General features: G+C 40.9%; 1 protein-coding gene across 5 annotated transcripts in view; it reads right to left on the bottom strand.

Annotated features, from left to right (window-relative positions):
- The window catches only part of arhgap32b (Rho GTPase activating protein 32b), a 264,214-nt gene that overhangs the window by 198,441 nt on the left and 40,678 nt on the right, over positions 1-25,095 (bottom strand). For all 5 annotated transcript variants that reach the window (XM_034178901.1, XM_034178902.1, XM_034178903.1 and 2 more), the window contains exon 2: positions 2,916-3,036. In XM_034178901.1, the coding sequence (XP_034034792.1) occupies positions 2,916-3,010 (95 nt within the window). In that variant the 5' untranslated portion in view covers positions 3,011-3,036. The remainder of the gene's footprint in view (positions 1-2,915; positions 3,037-25,095) is intronic.

Below are 25,095 nucleotides of genomic sequence, written 5' to 3'. Positions count from 1 at the left end.
TTCTGCATAAACTGGAAGGCTGGAAACATCTCTGTTGAATAGGGCTGCAGCTATCTATTATTTTAGTAACTGAGTATTCTATTGATTATTCTGGCAATTAATTGAGTAATCGGATAAAAAGTACTTTTGCGTTTTTAACAACATCAGTAGTCCAAGGCTCTCCCTAAGCAATAGCACAATGTCTCTGCACGAAAATCTTAGTAAATCAGAAGAGACATGCACATCAAAGATGTGTAAAAAAGGCATGCTGGATCAACAAAGAGACAAATATCAAAGCAAAAATCTGCACAACCTGAGCGCTCCCATCTAAAAAAAACCTTTATCTGGACACAAATAGCAAAATAGCTGCACCAAAATCTTGGCATTTTGCTGAAATGGCGATGGAATGTGGTTTCTGTTTTGTTTTTTTTCCCCAACTTGTAAAATTTAACCTTTTTTTAAGGCTTGTGGATTGGGTTTCTGCAGGTTTTTTTAATCCCTCTTTCTCTGCAATTCAGCAGATGCATTTCAGCTGGAGGCTGAACATGCAAGACCTGCAGTCATGTTTTATTATTATTATTATTATTTTATTAAGTTACCGTGTTTGTGAAGCATTGTGTGTTGCCCAAAAAAAAGCGAAAATTAAAAAGTGAAACACTCAGTGCGAATCAGCAAAACACAGAAGAAAGAGTGGACTTTTGCTAAGAGGATCTTTCAGAAACTGTTTTGTCAGTGTAGCCGGGGACGGAGCTGTGACTCAGGTAGCCTGTCACACCAGGCAAGGGGGGAAAGAGACAGCAGCTGACCACCCAGTCAATAGTCACTCTCCACGTAGAGCGGACCATGTGTTTTTTAAAAATAGAAAAACACACAGCTTCGTTTAAATGTGCAGTCAGTCTATTTCAGATTATCAGTGTGGACCCTCTTTCTCTTAAAAGGCTTAATTTTACTCTGTGTCACGTTGGAAAGCGATAGCTTTAGGCGCTAATTTGATTAGCATTTATACGGCTTATGGGCATGCCCTAGTCTTCTGTTTTTTTTTTTTTCTGAGGACATTACAGCCCCACACACAGGCCTGGTATATGTACTACAACGTTAAACAAAGCTTCAAGGCACAGAATTTACCTTGAACACTTTTTGTAATCGAATTATTCGAGTTACTCAACTAATCGTTTCAGCCCTACTGTTGAACCAACATTTGCCGAATTTCTTGCATAATTTTGTGCATCTGTGGGGTCGCATATTATACCACTTTATATTGACAAATCCAACAATTTGGCAGAAAATCAACCACAGCAATCAAGTGTGTAAACCTTAAAGACCAAAAGTTCCCCACATAACTGTCTGCGTCTGGTCAAGCTAACACTTTCCATCAAGTTTCATCAAAATCAGTTCATTGATTTTAAGTAACTAACATTTGAAAGAGACAGCTGCAGATGAAAACAAAATCTCCTCAGAAGAAGTGAGAATCTACCTGAACACTCATTGAAATAATTCATCAAAAAGAAAACTGCTACACCTTTAATGTGGAAATTATTGTTGTACAAAAGCTTCAGATATCTGTCGCTGAGATAGATGATGACTGGAGTGCAGTTTCAAGCAGAAACGAGGTGATAATCGGTGAATTGCTGCTGACGCGCCTAAATGACGCGTGTGCAGTGAAAGCAGGGCGGACCGATTTTTAGTGGGGAATCTTCACTGACTGTTTCGAATTTGCTCACTTACTCAAAGCAAAAAAAAAAAAAAAAGAGTGAGTGCAGTGCAAAGCAAACCTGCTAACAACTAAGATCAGTCAAAAGCCTTAACAAACGCCAAGCATGTTTTTATACGAGCAGATAAAGGTTTTATACACATGCTAAAAGGAAGTGAACCCTGTTATGAAGTTTCCTCATTTTCTATCTTTTAATTTAAAAACATGCTTTTTGTGTTCTCTTTCACCATCAGCCAGATAAGACAAGCAATTTGTAGACATACTGGACTCTGGGAAATTGTAATGGGGATATTTTTATTGTATGAATTAATATAATCAGTGGTTGAAGCTCTTTAAGTGATTTCCAAAGTAAGGGTTTTCCAAAAGCAGCGATGCACATGCTAAAAATCCATTAACAACAAAGATTAATGAGGGTTTGTTGTGTGTGAATACACCGCCTACACGTGACAATATTTCTCCTAAAACATCCATGTGACGTGTCCTGTTGGTCTGTGCGTGTGGCGTGAATGTGGATCACAAGCCTAAGTGTACTTTTCTGAATGCACATGCAAGTAGGTGTGTGTTTGTATGATGACAGTGCATCGGGTGTGTGGGTTTGGGTGTACAGCTGTACAATGACGTAACTGGCTGATAGCTGATATATTCGGCTCATGGGATTCGACAGCTCCAGCAATAAAATAAATAAATAAATAAATAAAAATCTGAATAATGGTTTCCAGGAGTGATGGCTGTTGCACAGTTGCTATGGGTGGGTGGGGGTTAAAAAGAGGGGTGGGGTGATGACTGTGCAAACTCAGCCTATCGGTTCAGCTAAAATTTCAAGGCACATCTACCAATCCCCCTCCTCCTCCCCTCGGCTGCATGCGCATACCCTGGTGTCATTTCTCCTTGAGGCATAGAAGAAGTCAAGTAACAGCCCCTTCCATCGTCAATGCACACAAACTCCAGAACACGCGTGTGCACGCAAACTAGCCCCGCTATAAGCACAAACCAGTTTGTCAGACTCTCACATCCTCAGCATGAGAGTGTTACCATCATGGTAAACACGCACGTGCACACAGACACGATACCCCCATATCATGACTATAAACAAACTAGAACCCTCACCAAACCACAATCTAAGGTGTGGTCCTTCTTTCTGCACATGCAGCCTTCCTCCCATCTTAAAAATGTGCGGGACAGCTGACTCCTGAGTGAGTGCACTGGCCTCATCCTGCGCTCTTACCTGTCCAAGATGTCATGGCTGGACGCAGCTGCAGCTCCCAGCAGTCCTAGCGCTGCACTCCCCACTGCTGCGGCAGCCCCGCTGCCTGCCTCCATGATACTGACTCACTGCAATGAGCAGCCTGCCAAAGAAGCAGAGGGAGGGGGCGAGGGAGGGATTGTGAAGAGGTAGATCAGGAGGGAAAAGGAGGAAAGAGATAAAAGAAATCACATGTAGTAACAAGAGGGAGAAAAATGGTTGGGGGGGGGTCAGAAAGAGAGAGAGGAATGTGCAGAATAATGAGAGTGGGGACAGGAATGAAAGATGTGTGGTGGTGGTGGAGGGGGGGAAAGGGAAAGTGAGAGGAAAATTTGGTGTGAGGGAAGGAAGAGAGGTGGGGCAGAGGGAGAAATTAATTGCACATGTTTTCAACTGATCAGATAAGTCACGATGACAGTGAAGCTTTGCAAAGTAGGATTTCACTCTGGTGTCAACATACTGAGCTTCTGGCTCACGTCTGAGTGCGAATCAACACCAACACCGCTATCCTGTGGTGATTGTGCTCACCAAGGTCTCAAACCTCAAACTACAACATCAAAGGTGAAATTATATCCTCTCAGGCTACAGCTGCTGATTATTTCCATAATCTACTGATTATTTTTATGATTACTCCAGTAGTCGTATGATACTCTGTGGTCAACTGAAGAAGTCGTCTGTGGTTGGATTCTCTCTCTCTAGGCATATTTCCAAGACCCTTAAAATTGCGCAATTTTAAGTACCAAATTGAAAATATGCTTAATGGAAATGTGTGCATTTCAAAAATAAGTCTCAACTAGAGCATCACGCTCATAGAGCACAAATCTCCGCCAACACCAGTTTGCAATTCCACAAATTTTTACCTTGTAAAAATTTTCAACTTCAAAGTCCTGTTAGAAGCGGCTTTTCATAAGGTAAAATATAATACAAAATATAGATCAAAAGGGCTTTTCAATGTTAAAATCAAATATCCACTAAATCTGCAATACGGATCAGATGTGAATTAGCCTGTTCATTAAGAGTGCCAGTTTGCACCTCAATGTCACAAATGAGAGTGATTGAGACACTTTTGATTGACATATAATGCAAAATGTACATCAAACGGGCTTTTCAATATTAAATTCAAATGTTCACAAAATCCACAATCCGGATCAGATCTGGATTAAATTTTGTCAGGCAACAGTGATTGCCAGCCTGCATCTCACTGTCAAATATGATAATGATTGGGACGTTTGATTACGATACAGTGTAAAATATAATTGTGGTTTTCAGTGTTAAATTTAAATGTCTACAAAATCAGTAATCTGGTTCAGACGCAGATCAAACTTTGTCAGTCGAGAAAAGATACCATCCTACATAAGGCTCTCATATATGGAAGAAATATCTTTTTTGTGACAGATACATTTTTGAAAATGTGTTCAATATATAAAGATAGTTTCTGTGTAGGCTCTCAGTTGTCCAGGTGGTTTCCATAGTAGAGAAGCTTGAATCTTCGACTGGACTGGGTTGCTTGACGCAAGGACGTTTTGCTTCAAATCGCAGAAGCTTCCTCAGCTAAAATTCTTGCTCTGGAAGTCTGACTTCTGTCTGACTCTTGTAGAGAAGAATAAAACAGAAGCCAACAAAAGCTGGAGTTTTAAACCTAACCAGACCCCTCCTACTGAGAGGCAGACTGCTATAGGCTAGTGACTAAACAATAGCTCTAATTAGCAACTATTGTGCTGTAGTTAGCACACCTAATGGCAGGACAGCTGTCCCTCTAATGATGGGATGGATGCCTTTCTGATGGCTCCCTTGATGACGTGAATGACTCATTACCATGAACAAAAGACTGAAACTCCTTTGACCTGAGTACCCCATTGTAAACAGGGGATAAAGTGTGTCTCAGACCCCCTCCCCGGTTAAGGCTGGGTTTCAAACGTTTCACAAAGAATGCCTCCTTGACCCCTCTCTCAAACCATTTCTTCTCTCTGGCTAATATTTTAACTTCCTTGTCCTCAAACGTGTGGTTAGTGTCTTTAAGGTGGAGGTGAACTGCAGACTGAGGTCCACTGGCGCCCTCTCTGTGGTGCTGGTATAGCCTTTTGTGTAAAGGTTGCTTCGTTTCACCTATGTAGTGTTCGTTACAGTTTTCCTGACATCTGATAGAATACACTGTATTGCTCTGTTTGTAACTAGGGATCATGTCCTTAGGGTGAACTAATTTCTGTCTCAAGGTGTTAATGTGTAAAAAAGGCATGCTGGATCAACAAAGAGACAAATATCAAAGCAAAAATCTGCACAACCTGAGCACTCCCATCCAAAAAAAACGTTTACTTGTACACAAATAGCAAAATAGCTGCACCAAAATCTTGGCATTTTGCTGAAATGGCGATGGAATGTGGTTTCTGTTTTGTTTTTTTCCCCCAACTTGTAAAATTTAACCTTTTTTTAAGGCTCGTGGATTGGGTTTCTGCGGGGTTTTTTGCTGGAGGCTGAACATGCAAGACCTGCAGTCAGGTTTTATTATTATTATTATTATTATTTTATTAAGTTACCGTGTTTGTGAAGCATTGTGTGTTGCCCAAAAAAAAGCGAAAATTAAAAAGTGAAGCACTCAGTGCGAATCAGCAAAACACAGAAGAAAGAGTGGACTTTTGCTAAGAGGATCTTTCAGAAACTGTTTTGTCAGTGTAGCCGGGGACGGAGCTGTGACTCAGGTAGCCTGTCACACCAGGCAAGGGGGGAAAGAGACAGCAGCCGACCACCCAGTCAATAGTCACTCTCCACGTAGAGCGGACCATGTGTTTTTTAAAAATAGAAAAACACACAGCTTCGTTTAAATGTGCAGTCAGTCTATTTCAGATGATCAGTGTGGACCCTCTTTCTCTTAAAAGGCTTAATTTTACTCTGTGTCACGTTGGAAAGCGGTAGCTTTAGGCGCTAATTTGATTAGCATTTATACGGCTTATGGGCATGCCCTAGTCTTCTGTTTTTTTTTTTTTTTGAGGACATTACAGCACCACACACACACACACACACACACACACACAGATGACATTACCATGTATACATACTATTATAGTAAATACATATTCAGTCAGCCTATTTGTCTGCTCTGAACACTGACATGGCATCTAATCAGTCATTCTATACCGATTCAGATTCAGGAACAAAAGAAATCTGCAGGTTTTCTATCATTTCGACACACTTCGTTAACACCGCTGGGTTTCCCATGTGCCAAAAAGATAGAGTGAAAATAAATAAACCTGAGATTCCTCTTGTGATCTACAGCATGACGTAGCATGCATTCAAAAGCCACTTGATTACTATTATTCATTCAATAATGCACAACAATAAAATGTTAAATTTGTGTAACTCTTTTACTGTTTTCCCAGGGGGCGACTGTGCTCTTGAAAATGTGCGTGGAGAGCCTGAATGTGTACTACAATAAATGTTTCTTCTCAATGCTCAATGCATATTGTTTTGGATTGAACAGGGAGAAATAAAAAGTTGAAGTACTGTAGTGGAGACTACAGAAGGGGGGAAGCTTTTGAAAATTCAAGCTAAAAATTGGCCATTCTAGGGGTACCCAAAGGGGAAAAGCCAGGTACAATAGCCCACGTCCCTTCATCATGTCCAGAAGGCTGGGGAAGTTTGTTGAGTGGGCAATCTCATTCTGGGTTAGCCCGTACATGGCCCTCATTGAGGCAGTCGGAGTCCGAGGACATTTTTAAGTCAAGACTTAAAACCTATTTTTATTCTCTTTCTTATGAGTAGTTTTTATTTTGTTATGTTTTAGTCTTTTGCTTCTGTTTTTAATTAGGTATTTGAATGTATTTATTTATTTAAAATTTTTTATGTTGAACTGTTCTGTGTGAGGCACCTTAAGACGGCTTTTGTTGTAATTTGGTGCTTTATAAGCTGATTAAATTGAAATTGAACAAAATTTTATTGAGTCTTAAAGTAAATAAATATGAAATTGGTTACTGGATCCTTAAACTCTGGACATAATAAACTCTACATGGTGGATCCTTGATCTCTGGACAAGAACAGAAATAAAATCTGTTAGTTTTTGTCAAAAGCATTTCCTTTCAAACATTATTATTGGCATGAATGTATTTCCACACCTATGAGCTGAGCCCTTGCAGATGTGCTGCAGGTCAGGTTTATAAAGAATGCAGGACGGCTCATTTTGGGAGGAAAAAACGTTTTAGTCGATTGTAGTTTATTGTCTGTATTGCAACGTTTGTAAGAGGCGTCATTTTATTTAAAGCTGTGATTTGTTTTGAAGTTATTAATTCTGAGTGGACCCCTTTAGTGACTTTAATCCACACAAAAATGACTCATGATATTTTAATGGCTTTCAGAGGGTTAAGAAGCGGACTTACCGCTTCTGAAGAGCAGCGAATCAAAGAGCCACGAGCCATTGAATCGAAGCACTGCTTCAATTCATGCTTCAAACTGGAGTCGCGCTGCAGAAACAGTTGATTACAGACGCTGTATTGAAAATTGTAACGGTCCAAAATAAGCGTAACGGTCCACAATTATAGTGTAACGGGCCGTAACGCAAGTTTGCGCTAGCTAGAACCCTGAACACACCACTATTTTATGATAAATTTCTCAGCGATTTGGAGTTTTTCTGCTAAAATACCATTTCATGGATTTGAGGAAATAAAATTAATGTTTTGCTAGTTCTTTTAGATGGCGAGATTTTGCAAAAAAGACGGAAATCCGTCCAAAGACGGCGAATAAGCATCCATGGAATAGTAGTAGTAGTAGTAGTAATACTTTGAAGGACTTACACATATGTTGCCATGACTACTGGAATGACAGTTATCACAAGAGGACAAAGCCTAGTCACTGTTTAACATCACTCAATAAAAAAAAACATCTTTTCACAATTATTCTGTCAACATTCCTGAAAGGTGTTTAAATTTTAAGCAAATCTGTAATGGAAACATCAGCACCAAAATCAACACTTAATCACTGACCAATTTTTGAGAGCTGTTTTTCATGGAAAAAGTTAAAACTTTGTTATAGGCACTAAAATATGCATTTGCTTCATTTCTACATAACAGACAGTCGGTCCAGTCTGCCTGTCGAGACGACACTGTCTGCTGTGTCTTTCAAATCTGAAGACAAGTATCTTCTCTGTTAGTTTTAATTATCACATTTTTGAGGTCCAACATGAAGGCAGTTTGGGTTGACCTCATCTTATTTTGTGATTTTGTAAGTTCACTGTTGATATTAGTGTTTATGATTGTTTTGAACACAATGTGATCTTTGATTGCTTTTTTTCTTTTTACACTGGGAAGGTGGTTGTCTTGAAGTTAGAGAGGCACGTGTGTGACCAGAGAATACTTTGTTTGATTCCATATCAGACAGGAAACATAATGAGGTGTCCTTGAGCAAGGTCCTTAATCACCAAATCGCTCCCAGTCCGCAGTTGAGCACCTTCCATGACAGCACCCTGATATCAGTATGTGTGTGTGTGTGTGTGTGTGTGTGTGTGTGTGTGTGTGCGCGGCATCACTGTAAAGCATTTTGAGCATTGGTGCCTGACACAGAAGCTCTATAGAAATGCAGTCCATTTATTCTACTTATGTCTATACACCACAACTGAGAAGGAATTTCATTCTCTCTGTGAGACTTTCCATTCTTTTATCAAGTTTTTTTTTTTGCTTCAAGATGTACAGTATATTGCACGTTTTTGAATCATACATTCATGACACATTGTTACCCATCTGCTGTTGTTATATCATTTTAGACCACAAACTAGTTTTGGCTTCAGCACCAACAAATAAAATGTAAAACAAAAATAAAGATTATTGTATGATTGGTTAATTCACACTGTGCACCAAAATCAAATGAATGCTGAAGCATTTTAAAGAACAGCTCCCTAGTCTGTGCAAACTCGCAGTTTTTCTCGCAAAATCTGGTATAAAACGTTTAAGAAAAGGGAAGATTTCTGTTATATATGCACCTAATTTCTTCCTTTTAAATGCACTCATGAAACAAAACCTTTTCAGATGTATGCATAACTATCTTATTTTAAAATCACATTTACGATGATTAAGATTAATTTAGGACTGTCAGTAGTACTCAGCCCTATATCACTGGATCATCACTGTACCTATAACGACAACAGAGAACACCCTCTTGGGAATTACTACGGCCCACCACGACAACCCCCAAAACAAAAATCAGACAGGACATTATTGACAGGCTACAATAAATGACAGAACTGCAGCAAGAAAGACCCATTAAAAACAGGGGAGGAGAGCCAAGTTCATGCAGCCCATTTCCTGTTGCAATCTAAGGCTACGTGTTGTAATCCTGGGAGGAAGATACCAAGAAGAGAGATATGCTAGGAAGGTGGGAGGGGGTGCAGGAGAAGAAAGCATGGGAGGAGAGAATCCTCACAAGCAACAGAAAAGGCAGATTCTTCTGCATCTGAGAAAGCAGATAATTTAGTCAAAACAGCATCACATGTAACCAGACGTAGAGTAGTGTTCAGAATAATAGTAGTGCTATGTGAAAAAGATTAATTCAGGTTTTGAGTATATTTCTTATTGTTACATGGGAAACAAGGTACCAGTAGATTCAGTAGATTCTCACAAATCCAACAAGACCAAGCATTCATGATATGCACACTCTTAAGGCTATGAAATTGGGCTATTAGTAAAAAAGAAGTAGAAAAGGGGGTGTTCACAATAATAGTAGTGTAGCATTCAGTCAGTAAGTTCGTCAGTTTTGTGGAACAAACAGGTGTGGATCAGGTGTCCCCTATTTAAGGATGAAGCCAGCACCTGTTGAACATGCTTTTCTCTTTGAAAGCCTGAGGAAAATGGGACGTTCAAGACATTGTTCAGAAGAACAGCGCAGTTCGATTAAAAAGTTAATTGGAGAGGGGAAAACTTATATGCAGGTGCAAAAAATTATAGGCTGTTCATCTACAATGATCTCCAATGCTTTAAAATGGACAAAAAAACCAGAGACGTGTGGAAGAAAATGGAAAACAAACATCAAAATGGATAGAAGAATAACCAGAATGGCAAAGACTCACCCACTGATCAGCTCCAGGATTATCAAAGACAGTCTGGAGTTACCTGTAAGTGCTGTGACAGTTAGAAGACGCCTGTGTGAAGCTAATTTATTTGCAAGAATCCTCTGCAAAGTCCCTCTGTTAAATAAAAGACATGTACAGAAGAGGTTACAATTTGCCAAACAACACATCAACTGGCCTAAAGAGAAATGGAGGAATATTTTGTGGACTGATGAGAGTAAAATTGTTCTTTTTGGGTCCAAGGGCCGCAGACAGTTTGTTAGATGACCCCCAAACTCTGAATTCAAGCCACAGTTCACAGTGAAGACAGTGAAGCATGGTGGTGCAAGCATCATGATATGGGCATGTTTCTCCTACTATGGTGTTGGGCCTATATATATCGCATACCAGGTATCATGGATCAGTTTGGATATGTCAAAATACTTGAAGAGGTCATGTTGCCTTATGCTGAAGAGGACATGCCCTTGAAATGGGTGTTTCAACAAGACAATGACCCCAAGCACAATTTCATAGCCTTAAGAGTGTGCATATCATGAATGCTTGGTCTTGTTGGATTTGTGAGAATCTATTGAATCTACTGGTACCTTGTAACCCATGTAACAATAAGACATATACTCAAAACCTGGATTAATCTTTTTAGTCACATAGCACTACTATTATTCTGAACACTACTGTAGGTGGAATTCTTTCCCATTCTTGCTTAATGTACGACTTCAGTTGTTCAACAGTCCGGGGTCTCTCTTGTCATATTTTGCACTTCATAATGCGCCACACATTTTCAATGGGCGACAGGTCTGGACTGCAGGCAGGCCAGTCTAGTACCCGCACTCTTTTACTATGAAGCCACGCTGTTGTAACACGTGCAGAATGTGGCTTGGCATTGTCTTGCTGAAATAAGCAGGGACGTCCCTGAAAAAGACGTTGCTTGGATGTCCAGAGGACACGATGTCCATGATTTCCAAAAACAATTTGAAATGTGGACTCATCAGACCACAGCACACTTTTCCACTTTGCGTCTGTCCATTTCAAATGAGCTCGGGCCCAGAGAAGGCGGTGTTTCTGGATGTTGTTGATGTTTGGCTTTCACTTTGCATGGTAGAGTTTTAACTTGCACTTGTAGATGTAACAACAAACTGTGTTAACTGACAATGGTTTTCTGAAGTGTTCCTGAGCCCACGCGGTAAGATCCTTTACACAATAATGTTGGTTTTAATGCAGTGCCGCCTGAGGGATCGAAGGTCACAGGCATTCAATGTTGGTTTTTGGCCTTGCCGCTTATGTGTAGAAAGTTCTCCAGATTCTCTGAATCTTCTGATTATATTATGGACTGTACATGATGGAATCCCTAAATTCCTTGCAATTGAAGGTTGAGAAATATTGTTCTTAAACTGTTGGACAAATTTTTTCACACAGTTGTAAGTGGTGATCCTCACCCCCATCTTTGCTTATGAACGGCTGAGCCTTTTGGGGATGCACCTTTTATATCCAATCATGACACACACCTGTTTCCAATTTGGTGTTCTTTGAGCGTTTAATCAACTTTCCCAGTCTTTTGTTGCCCCTATCTCAACTTTTTGAAATGTGTTGCAGCCATCCATTTCAAAATGATGTAAAGCTATGAAATTGGGCTATTAGTAAAAAAAAAGTAGAAGAGGGGGTGTTCACAATAATAGTAGCATCTGCTGTTGATGCTACAAACTCAAAACTATTATGTTTAAACTGTTTTTTTTAGCAATCCTGTGAATCACTAAACTAGTATTTAGTTGTATAACCACAGTTTTTCATGATTTCTTCACATCTACGAGGCATTAATTTTGTTGGTTTGGAACCAAGATTTTGCTCGTTTACTAGCGTGCTTGGGGTCATTGTCTTGTTGAAACACCCATTTCAAGGGCATGTCCTCTTCGGCATAAGGCAACATGACCTCTTGAAGTATTTTGACATATCCAAACTGATCCATGATACCTGGTATGCGATATATAGGCCCAACACCACAGTAGGAGAAACATGCCCATATCATGATGCTTGCAACACCATGCTTCACTGTCTTCACTGTGAACTGTGGCTTGAATTCAGATTTTGGGGGTCATCTCACAAACTGTTTGTGGCCCTTGGACCCAAAAAGAACAATTTGACTCTCATCAGTCCACAAAATATTCCTCCATTTCTCTTTAGGCCAGTTGATGTGTTGTTTGGCAAATTGTAACCTCTTCTGCACATGTCTTTTATTTAACAGAGGGACTTTGCGGGGGATTCTTTCAAATAAATTAGCTTCACACAGGCGTCTTCTAACTGTCACAGCACTTACAGGTAACTCCAGACTGTCTTTGATCATCCTGGAGCTGATCAATGGGTGAGCCTTTGCCATTCTGGTTATTCTTCTATCCATTTTGATGGTTGTTTTCCATTTTTTTTTCCACGCGTGTGTTTTTTGTCCATTTTAAAGCATTGGAGATCATTGTAGATGAACAGCCTATAATTTTTTGCACCTGCATAAGTTTTCCCTTCTCCAATCAACTTTTTAATCAAACTACGCTGTTCTTCTGAACAATGTCTTGAACGTCCCATTTTCCTCACGCTTTCAAAGAGAAAAGCATGTTCAACAGGTGCTGGCTTCATCCTTAAATAGGGGACACCTGATTCACACCTGTTTGTTCCACAAAATTGACGAACTCACTGACTGAATGCCACACTACTATTATTGTGAACACCACCTTTTCTACTTTTTTTTTTACTAATAGTCCAATTTCATAGCCTTAGGAGTGTGCATATCATGAATGCTTGGTCTTGTTGGATTTGTGAGAATCTACTGAATCTACTGGTACCTTGTTTCCCATGTAACAATAAGAAATATACTCAAAACCTGAATTAATCTTTTTAGCCGCATAGCACTACTATTATTCTGAACATGACTACTGTGCATCATATACAAATAAAAATCAGACCTTGTTCCTACACTGTACCCGGAATGACTCATCTGACATAAACATGAAATTGTGCTTCATAGAAATAAAGTGTTCATGGGGGAAAAAGGGCCAACAGTATGAATCATGAAGGATTAAGTCGCCATCTGGACCAATCAGAAACAAATGTCACTTTGTTTTGACCTATGATCATGTGTGCCACAGAAGCATCTCTTCAGCCTGATGACTGGATGGAAGGATTATCATATGTGGCTGATCTCATCAACTTCAACTATCAGTATGATGACCACAACATACTGACTGCTACACACAGGTGAGTGGGGTGACATGAGCAGACAGAGTGAGGTAGTGTGGACATAGTCAAATGCAAGAGGATAAAACTATCTTCTGACCCAGTGTCACCTATAACTTTTATCCAGGGTGGTTTTCTTACCCAAATGGGTCCAGTGACAATGCTGTGCAGGGTGCAGTGTGATGTTTCCCATCACAACTCATCAGGGCTTGAAAGGAAAATATACATAACATAAGCCATAATAACTGAATGGTTAAGGCAGTATTTTTTGTTAAATTCATTGAATTAAAGCTAAAAGTCTACACTACAAGAACAACTTGACTGTTTCATTTCAATGCCACTGTGTTAATGTTAAAATTGTTAAAAAATGTAAAAAAATTGTGTTAAATTAAAATTACAATAATGTCCCAATACTGTAACTGACTGTATGTGTGGAACCATATAATACCATTTATGTCATTATTTTTGTTGACAAAAATCTAATTTCAGCCCATGTCAACTGTGCACATTGGGCACAACAGCTGGATTATTCAACACAAACAGATCAGGGAACATGAAGCCGACAATGCGCTTCGAAAAACGGCAGTTGCAGCACCAATACCGACAGCAGGATTATTGTCGGGACACCTCTCAGTAAGAAAAATATGACCTGAATTCCAGCTTCCAATGGGTTCCAATCCTGTAAGGATCATCTGAGTGATCACCTTTATCCTGTGATGAAATGCTTCTGTCCTGAAGGATGTGGTCTCTCCCCAGATGATGCCTCCATCCACAGGGTGTGGAACATCACTGAATGATTTGAGGAGTACGAAATTGATACAAATCATATGTTACAACCTTCCCAGTCACCAAATCTCAATCCAACAGTTGTGCGTTCCACTGCAGTCATCAAAACACCAAATGAGGGAACATCTTTTGGATGAATGGTGTTCCATCTCTCAGAAGCATTCCAGAGATGTCTCAAACCAATGCCATATGTCAGGGCTAAAACTAATCAATTACAAATTCTCATCACTTCTAACAAAGCTGCATTAGAATGACAGAAAGAGCAAAAAATGACTGTTACAGCAGCTTTCAAGAGTAAAAATAAAGTGATTCATAATTACATTTATAAAGCAATTGTACTGACAATAACTAATAAATCATTTCCCATTAATCATTTTTCTTCCTTTTGGCACCATGACTACCTTTTCATCTATCTGCATGAATCACATGCTCAACTCCCTCAGAAACCTAACAGTTGGGATGTAGGCGAGAGACCCAAATGCATACAGGTTGCTCTTTGTGAAATCAATATCAGAAAGGTGAAGTTTATGCGCAAAAACTCTCCCATATTAAGATACTGCAGCTCAGATTTAAAGGGAAAACTGATGCAAACATTGTAAGAAAACCTCATAAACACTGTAGTGTGGAATTTTCGGGTACAATTTCATCAAGCCCATTGCATACCCCATTATCTTTGTTGTTGAATAACTGCAACAAAAGGAATTTGAGATGGCAACATGTCAGTTAAGCCAAAGAGCAGATGGTGTTTGTCAAGGGGGAGTGCCGGCTGGAAATTCCTGCCATTTGACCATCAGTCTAATCACTGAGGGTGGGTGGAGGCGAGGGCTTAGTGTTTACAGCACTGGCCTTCTGTGTAAAAGGTCAAAAGGTCACCAGTTCAAACCTCAGCTGAGACCAGCACCTGACATCCTACCAGCAGTATAAAAAGGGGCACTTGACTAATTCCAGTTGAGGGGCGCTCATTGACCTCACTGCATCATGGCCCAGAACATGTTCTATTCAAATGGGCACATCCCCAAATGTCCCCAAATGTCCCATGCTCAGGGAGGAGCATGGGACATCGTTTGCCCAATGACAGCCCGTTACTGACCTGAAGTATTGCAGCACCAGTGAGCACCGTCACAACACACAATCATGATTTACAGTGAACACAATGTACATCAGCAATAATGTATCCAGCAAACATAAAAAAGGGACATATTGTGACATTTGTAATGTCTATAACATTCAGTGCATCCGGAAAGAATTCAATTTTTCACTTTTTCCACATTTTGTTATGTTACAACCTTATTCCAAAATGGAGTAAATTAATTTTTCTCCCTTCAAAATTCTACCCACAACACCCCATAATGACAACATAAAGTAAGTATTTTTGAATTTTTTGCCATTTATGAAAAATAATAAATGTATGTATACAAGTATTCACACCCTTTGCTCAATACTTTGTTGATGCACCTTTGGCAGCAATTCAGGTCTCAAGTCTTTTTTTGAATATGATGCCACAAGCTTGGTGCACCTATCTTTGGACAGTTTTGCCCATTCATCTTTGCAGCACCTCTCAAGCTCCATCAGGTTGGATGGGGAGCGTTGGCGCACAGCCATTTTCAGATCTCTCCAGAGATGTTCAATCAGATTCAGGTCTGGGCTCTGGCTGGGCCACTCAAGGACATTCACAGAGTTGTCCTGAAGACACTCCTTTGATATCTTGGCTGTGTGCTTTGGATCACTGTCCTGCTGAAAGATGAAATATCACCCCAGTCTGAGGTCAAGTGTGCTTTGGAGCAGGTTTTTATCCAGGATGTCTCTGTACATTCCTACATTCATCTCTCCCTCAATCCTGACTAGTCTCAATAGTTCCTGCTGCTGAAAAACATGCCCACAGAATGATGCTGCCACCACCATGCTTCACTGTAGGGATGGTGCCTGGTATCCCTCAAACGTGATGCCTGGCATTCATCCCAAAGAGTTTGATCTTTGTTTCATCAGCAGAGAGAATTTTGATTCTCATGGTCTGAGAGTCCTTCGGGTGCCTTTTGGCAAACACCAGGTGGGCTGGAGCTCTGGGAAGAATCCTGGTGGATCTGAACACCTTCCATTTACAGAAGATGGTGACCACTGTGCTCATTGGGACGTTCAAAGCAGCAGAAATGTTTCTGTCCCCTTCGCCAGATTTGTGCCTTGAGACAATCCTGTCTCGGAGGTCTACAAACAATTCCTTTGACTTCATGCTTGGTTTGTGCTCTGACATGCACTGTCAACTGTGGGACCTTATATGTACACAGGCATGTGCCTTTCCAAATCATGTCCAAACAACAGAATTTACCCCAGGTGGACTCCAATTTAAGCTGTAGAAAAATCTCAAGGATGATGAGTGGAAACAGGATACACCTGAGCTCAGTTTTGAGATTCATGGCAATGGCTGTGAATACTTGCGTACATGTGATATCTTAGTTGTTTTTTATTTTTAATAAATTTGCAAAAATCTCATTATGGGGCATTGTCTACAATGTTGAGGAAAAAAATGAATTTCATCAATTTTGGAATAAGGCTGTAACATAAAAAAACATGTGGAACACTGGGAGTAATTTCTGGATGCACTGTAACTGAAGTGTGTGTGTGTGTGTGTGTGTGTGTGTGTGTGTGTGTGTTTGTGTGTGTTGTAACTTAGCTCCCCCTGGAAAACTTTAAAAATCAAAAGCCTTTTTACTGCATCCTAAAGAAATTTAGGAAGATAAATAATGACTTTCTAGTCATCATTTTTAATACACAATTTTTATTTTAAACACTGAAAGCTGAAAGAAAAAAAAATAAAATGAAGTTTCATTAACTTTCATTAAATGAGTTGAGTAACTAATTAACTGCATGCAGTAACTAATTCTGCATGCAGTAGTGTTCAATCAGTCTTGGTTTATTCTCATATTTTGTCACAGTTGGTTAAATGTCAAATACAAACAAACAAAAAACAGAAAATATAGTCTAAGATAAAACAATATAATTATTGATAAACACATGTAAATAAATGCATGTTTAAGATTTTTCTTCAAGGACTAAACTGAAGTGGATCTTCTAATATCAACTAGCAAAGTGATCCACAATGTTGGAGCATGGTAGACAAATGCACTAAAACCTGCTGACTTCTTCTTAACCTGGGAACACAGAGCAAGTTTGCATCCTGTGATTGTAAGGCAGACCAACGCCCGTAATTTTTTAACAACTTCAAAAAGAGCTATTGCTTTTGAATCTGTATCAGTATTGGCAGTTCAATATCAGACCTGCTTCAGAACTAAAAAAAAAAAAAAAAAGTATATCAGCCAATCTCTAAACAAAAGCCAAACTTAAGAAGGTGAAATGTGGCCTATCAATTTTAGTTGGCACAATGGGCGCTGTGCATGTGTTTGTAACATTGTGATACTGGATTCTTAAACACACTGGACATGTTGTGTGGGCCGCCAGAAGAGGAGGTACTGCTGGCCCACCACCAGAGGTCGCCCTGTCTGGAGTGCGGGCTCCAGGCACCAGAGGGCGCAGCCGCCTCACAGGAGCAGCCATGGTGACAGCTGTCACGCATCACCTGCAACAGCTGTTACCAATCATCTGATCGGCAGGAGTATATCAGCAGGACGACGTCTCCACCTCTTTGCCGAGATATCGTTCTACCAGAAAGGTAATATTCTCAGCTGACTGCTTGACAGCAATCCCTTTTGTGATTTTTGTGAGTGACAACAGACTTTTTTTCCAACGAGAGGTGGAGGTAGCTTCCCTGCCGTGCAGGTTGCTGGGTGCAGACGCACCCACGTTTAATTGTGTTTTTGTTCCTCGCCAGCAGTACCAGGTCCGACACACGGAGACAGTGGCCACCTGGGAGTTCGGGACTTGGCGGCTCCAGTATTCCCGGGGTCTGGTGGCGGAGGAAATCGTGTGGTTCCGGTTCTGCTTTGGACAGGCGTCTCCTATCTTCGAGCCTGCCCACACGACACCTTTGTGATTTGACTTTGATCTATTGTGTAATCTGTTGTATTTGTTGTGCACGTTCGCAACAGTAAAGTGTTGTTATTTGACCTATTCCATTGTCCGTTCATTTGCGCCCCCTGTTGTGGGTCCGTGTACTTACACTTTCCCAACAGGACAGTTAGCATAACAACTAAATTGACACTATGCTTCAACAACTGAGAGTTAAAGTGCAGCAATATACTATTATCTCTTCCTGGAACAAGTAGTTTGCCATGTTTGATTGAGTAAATGTTGATGGATGACACTATGGTGCCCTGCAGCAAAAACTGAGGCAAGTTCAATTTTCAGGTGGATAACCAGGCCTTCCTTTTCTGCACCGGGACACATGCTGTGCCTCCAAATTAAGTGAATAAGGAGGAACCTTTTCTCAACACAGTGCCATTGTAAGTCTGAACCGTGTAGCCCCTCTCTCTCTTTTGTGAGCACCGTCTATTGAAACTCTTTGATAGGCAAATTTGCCAATGACGTCAACTGGGGGACCTTTGAGGGAATTCTTGGAGCAGCCATAAACCTCACTGAACTTTCCTTGGAGTTAGTAACGGTGCTGTGCAACGGTGCTTGAGATGATATCGACAGTGTGTTGGCCATGTTTCACTTTTTGACATCAACAGGAAAAAAAGTAATTTGTAAATCTTGTTTTGCTGAAATATCGAGAGGACTGTAAATACATCACAGACCTCCGGACTACACGATTAATTTAACAACAAAAAGTACGTTAACCTGAGCAGCATGCAGATGCCATCTGCACTGCAACAAAGTACAGAAATCTGTTAGTGACAGTTACAAGTGACCGATAATTTTTAAAAAAATCTTAAGATATACCCACTACCATCTCCTGAATCAGAAACTCATCTTTTCAACACAGCGTATATCTTGAAATTGCTTATTTACAACGCTGGCTGCTGGTTTCTACGTGACATAGAACAGTAAAATTTCTTCCAGCTGCAGATGTCATCTTTAAATTAGAGCAAGACCAATATGGATTTTGGTGACGATAATGAAACGGATATTATGGCCCAGTCACATGGCACACAACGATTCCTGAACGAAGGGAAAAAGTAAAAAAAAAGTCACAATTCGTTGAGAAAAGGTGGACGAAAGAGCTTTATCACCAAACAGCCTGCGAAGCAAGAACGCAAAAGGGACTAAAGAAACTAGGTAGGTACTAAACAAAACCGAAGCTAACGATCTCAACGCTTTAAATGAAACGTGCCTGCAGTCACAGCTGGAGCAGTGTGTGTCCGCATCTCTGAGTTCCAGGACTCGCCGCTGGGGAGCTCATAGAGCCTGAGTCTTGGAGAAACTGCAATCAGAAGCTGTGGAGATCTGTGTGCACATCGGTGGACTCACCTGCTCTGGTTCCTTGTCCACAACAAAAGAAGGATCATCTCCTTCATCATCAGAGCCCACACTGTCTGTCGACACGCTGCAAGCTCCCTCTTGCTGGTGTGCCGTGGTCACTGCTGGATCACTGTATTATGTTACTATGCCATATATATTGATTTACAACAGAAAACTGTCAAAAGGAGAATAAATATATGTAAAGATGATTGAATATATCAAAGCAGTAAATTGATCAGTGCGTGTGAACGCGCATGGATTCACGTGTGTTTATTTCAACCAGCTGCAGCTGATCCACAACGTGAATTCTGCCTTCCAGAACAGCTCTTTATATAAGCATTTGAATTATCTACCTATTGCCACATGTATAGAAGGCTGGATTGTCATTCCTACACTCATACTGTTATATTTAATAAAAAAAATAATAAGCTGCCGCTGCATTCAAGTATCATCGAAATTACACAACGTTTCTGTTGTTTCAAATTCAGCAGTTGCTTGTGGCAAAATAATCAATTGTATCCACACAAAAGATTAATTCTGGCCTATATAAGGTGCCTGAGCCCACTGAAGCTGACCCCCCACCCAGATAAAAAAAATCCAAGCAAACAGGCTGAGTATGCCCTGTAATTTCTAATGGTACATGAACACAGCAGCAACCTCAGCGCTCACAAACTGGTTGCTGCACTGTGTGAAAACATTCAGCCGGTCGAACGAAGTCAAACTAAACAATAACATTACAAAAACTAAACAACGATTAAAAACGTCAAGAACGACAGCAAAACAAAACACGGACGAATTGAGGTTTTCGTTGCCCTCCATTCAAATTTTTCAACAGTTTAAAATCCTGACAAAGCACCAGCTGCAGGAACAAAGATGCACAAAGGTTAAACGATGACAACGAAAGTCAAGTCCAGATTTCTTGTTTCGTTAGGGATTTGTTGCCCTTTGTTAAGTGCCGTGTGACTGGGCCATAAGGGAGTAAAAAAAACATCCCTGATAACAAGAATAAAGATAACAAAATCCAAATGAGGCAAAGCAGAAATTCAACAGCTTAATCAACCACATATTAAACTGAATATTGATTTTGAGAAGAACCCTTAAAGAAGCCTGGAGCTCTCCTGTTTATCCTGAAACACTGCATATTGTTACTCGACCATGCATTTGTCAGACCTTGACATTTACGTACGCGGACACTCAGTGTTTTTCTTTTAATGAGAATGTTCCTCTAACTGTATCAAACAACATTTCTGCAGCCTCCTCAACATTTGAAGCACCCTTGAACTGTTCTGCTGCAGCTGCTTCTGCCAACAACAGCATGCAGGCTACAATCTGTGGAGCAATGTCCTTGTTTGCTAAAAGGTCGCACAGTCCTCATACTTCGGTTTTGAAAAGGAGAACACCACGGGGTTGGCAGCGATGCTGCTGCTGTATTGCAGCCCAAAAATGCTAATGGGAAATAAAAGGTACTTACATATGAAGCAGGGGAGGAAGGTTTCCAGTTTGGTGGGCTCAGGGTCTCATCGCTGCTTTTTGGAGATAATGTGGTCCTGTTGGCTTCATCAGCCGGTGACCTCCAACATTCACTGGATCGGTTTGCAGCTGAGTGTGAAGCGGCTGGGAGGAGGATCAGCACCTCTAAATCTGAGGCCATGGTTCTCAGCAGGGAATGATGGATTGCTTACTCCAGGTAGGGACTGTCTTGCCCCAAGTGAAGAAGTTCAAGTACCTCGGGATCTTGTTCACGAGTGAGGGGACAATGGAGCATGAGAGTGGCTGGAGAATTGCCGCAGCAGGGGTAGTATTGCATTCGCTGTACTGTTGTGATGAAAAGGGAACTGAGCCAAAAGGCGAAGCTCTCGATCTACTGGTCAATCTTCATTCCTACTCTCACCTATGGTCATGAGGGTTGGGTCATGACCGAAAGAACAAGATCGTGGGTACAAGCAGCCAAAACGGGTTTCCTTAGGCGGGTGGCTGATGTCTCCCTTAGAGATAGGATGACAAGCTCGGTCATCCGTGGGGAGCTTGGAGGACAGCTACTGCTCTTTCACGTTGAAAGGAACCAGCTGAGGTGGTTCGGGCATCTGGTAAGGGGATCCCTCCTGGCCGCCTCCCTGGGGAGGTGTTCCAGAAACATTCATCTGGGAGGAGACCCCGGGGAAAACCCAGGACTAGGTGAAGAGATTATATCTCCACACTAGCATGGGAACGCCTCGGAATCCCCCAGTCAGAGGTGGTCAATGTGGCCCAGGAAAGGGAAGTCTGGGGTCCCCTGCTGGAGCTGTCGCCCCCGCGACCCAATCCCAGATAAACGGTTGAAGATGAGTGAGTGACATACAATGCATGTAGTTGTTATTTTCCGTTAAAGTAGTTATCATCATGAAGTGCAGCAGTACAGTAAACAGGTGAGAGATTGTCTGAAAAGGTCAGTTGTCTACAACTGTAAGGCTGAAGGTTTGAGCCTTGCAAAAGCCATCTGTTCTGAAATGTCCTTGAGCAATAACCTGAACCTCCACATTTAGGCTAGTATATCACTAAGGCATAAGTGGTGGAGAGGATGCGGAGACACAAAATCACGCAAAAACAGGGGAAAAGGTGACAACTTTGTCATGTGGAATCTCACTGTCTGCTGAATGCCATCCGGAGTGGCGCCAGAAATACGGCCACAAAACTCAAGTAGTCCGCATATATACAGCACAAGATCCACTGACATGGCGCACGGCACTCACACAAAAGTCGAGCAGCACTGGCGAGTCCTTTACAGGTGTTCACGATGGATGTGGGCTATTACACTGTTATTATGTGAAAGAGGCTGTGAAAATTCCCTCGACTTTAGGCAGATCAGGTACCGAGAACAAAAATAATATCAAGTAAAAATTACATAATTACATACATATTACATCCTTTGCAGACGTAATAAAATCATCAGCGTTTATTTATTTGTCTGTCTGTTAGCAGGATTATGTCAAAACCAATTCACAAATTCTCATAAAATTTGCACCACAGACAGATATGAGGCCATGGAAGCCTCCACTGAATTTTGGAAGTGATCCGGATCCGGATTCTGGATCAGGATTTCACTTTGTAGACTTTTAAGGATTACGTCAAAACTACTTCACGGATACAAGATCACGATGTAAAACCAAGATCAGGAAGATACTATTTTGTTTCAGCTTGTGAATTAAATATCAGATTGCAACATCTTGATCAGTTGGACCGTTCTGGATCAGTATGCAATTATTGCATTGTGGAATCCGGATCCAGGTAAAGTCTGGGTTACGATGTGAATCACATCTCTTTTATTTTGAGTTCTCATCAGCCCTTGGCGGATGTCAGAAATCTCAGATTGGTCTCGTTTAACGCTGCGATTGTACACCGGTCTCACCACTCATGAGACAACATTTGGAGTGAATATGTTCAGGACATATTTTATTTCATGATCACGACAGTAGTGACGAGGGCGCGTGGAAATGCCCCCTGCAGCAGAAACCACTTTAGTATCTTGGGAAAAACATCTGCCTTTTGCAGCAGAAAAACTGAGATTAGATAAAACAGATACTTCAGCAAGTCATCACTTATGCAAGCCTTTAGGGAAGCAGCTAAAACCGAGATCCTTAAACCAGAGACTACCTCAGCTAAATGATGTGGCCCAAAGTGGTGCAATATGCACACCTTTGATGTGATTTGACAGAAAACTCAATTTCTTGCTTTGCTTTATGAGGCGAAGCCTTTCAGCTACAAGCCATCAACACTGACTTTAAAAACTGAGCGAGTTTTATATTTGCTTTGAACTGCTTTAAGGATCATTCCATAATGAAATTCTTTCGCCAACCGTGCATGTCACATGACTTGACAAGATGTTCTCGATGAAAAGAGATGGGCTTCATCTAATTGATGATTGGGATGAACACTATGAGGACTCAAAAAATGACTCATGGCTGCAGATTACTTCATTAAAATATAACTTTAATTTGAACGATACGTCATACAAAAAAAAATAAAAAATCCATCCGAGGATAGCACACAAATACACACATGCAGGATGTGAATGACCTTTAAAATGATTTCCAAACACTTTAATAGAGCCAAGTAAAAAATAAATAAGCAAAAAAACTTCATAATTATCATGTTCAAATCTGGTAAGACGCCCACTTTGTGGGAAAAACATCAGGTGACCACGCTTACTACATTACCAGAGCAGATAATGCAATAAAAAGTCAAATGTGGATGAATTTATGTTGCACAAGGAGCTACACTTTGCAGGGCAACAACACGGGCAAGTTACAGGCTGCTGCCAGACAATTAATGGCATCAAGATAAATGAAGAACTTCACTGATCCAAACCAAACCACAACAGACTAACAACAATCAGCAAAGCACTGAATACAAAAATCCACATTAACAAATTCCTCAGATGTCTCAAATGCCAGTTCGTGACTCCGACTTCACAAAATCATAAATGCAAGAATACCAAAAACGTTTTGGTATCTGCAATTTTAATTAATCAAGTTTATTATGTTGCATCCATTCAATAGCTTTACGAGAAAACTGTTATTTTAATTACAACGCCGTCTTGGCCGCGGCTCCGCTGTTAAAAATCACTGTGCATCCTGAAAACAAAGCATATAAGTCGGGGACAGACTTCATTGGGTCTGACACTTCAAATTTGTTCTCATAAACAGCCTCTGCAGTGCATCTGTGCAAAGGCCTGGCGTTGAATAATTCTGCCTGGGGGAGACGCGTTTTTGCCGAGGCTGAGAGGGATGAGAGGGCAGGGTGGCATCACGTCTGCAGTGTGACAACATGCTGCCTCACTGTGACAAATTCAAATAAACAAGTGATTTATCACCCTCACACATAAATCTCCTGGAACGCTGGGCTGAAAAAGCTGGCAGATTCATCTGAAGCAAATCCTAAGTGTGGCATCCTGGCTGTCAATTATCTTTGGCAGCATTAGCAACAACAGAGCCATGCTAGCTAAAACCCGTGGCTCAATGGCTGGATGCTTTCCTGCATGCCTTTTCTTCATTAAGCTCACTTCCTTGTCTGATTAATACGGCACAAATAATTTCACCATGCCACTGTCAACAAAAGTTCAACTCTGACCGTCATCATCGCTCAAACTGAAACATGTTGTACACCAGCAATACAGTAGAACAACCAAAAAATGCATCGCGTCATTAGATTTACTTCACCAGCTACTAGAAAGCCATTCATTAAAGTGCGTAAGGAAGGGCATCTGGCGTAAAACTTGTGCCAATTCAACATGCAGAACCACCTCAAATTTGTTGTGGCGACCCCGAGTGCAAACAAGGGGGAAGCCGAAGGGAGTTAAGGGCCTTTCACACCGAATGCATTGGAGGCGTCACAAATTGGTCTAAAAACCATTATTTTCAATGAGATAAGTTGCTTTTTAGAGGTGTCAGAAGCGTCGTGTCAAAAGCCGAGCTAAACCCACACTTCTGACGGAAGCGCGCACTGCCGCTTGTCGACAGGCTGACGTGGTCAAAGTTCAACCCAATCCAACTATCGCCGCTCTGAGCTGTGATGTAGCTTCGCCCTGTCCAATAGGAACAACATGGTGGGCCAAAACACGGAAGACTAGTGACAGAAACCACTGATCTACAAAACAGAAACATGTCACAGGACTGCTCATTTATAGAGCAGTTTTCTGAAAAAAAGAATCCTTGCAAATGTATTTTTACCTCAGAATTTCTGATTACTGTTTAAAAAAAAGTTTATAACACTTGTAATTAAAATAGC

This window comes from Thalassophryne amazonica, chromosome 9, assembly GCF_902500255.1.
Source record: "Thalassophryne amazonica chromosome 9, fThaAma1.1, whole genome shotgun sequence".
In the NCBI taxonomy this organism is placed as follows: Eukaryota; Metazoa; Chordata; class Actinopteri; order Batrachoidiformes; family Batrachoididae; genus Thalassophryne; species Thalassophryne amazonica.
The sequence above is the reverse complement of the archived record's forward strand: the minus strand, read 5'-3'. Positions and strand labels throughout refer to the sequence as shown.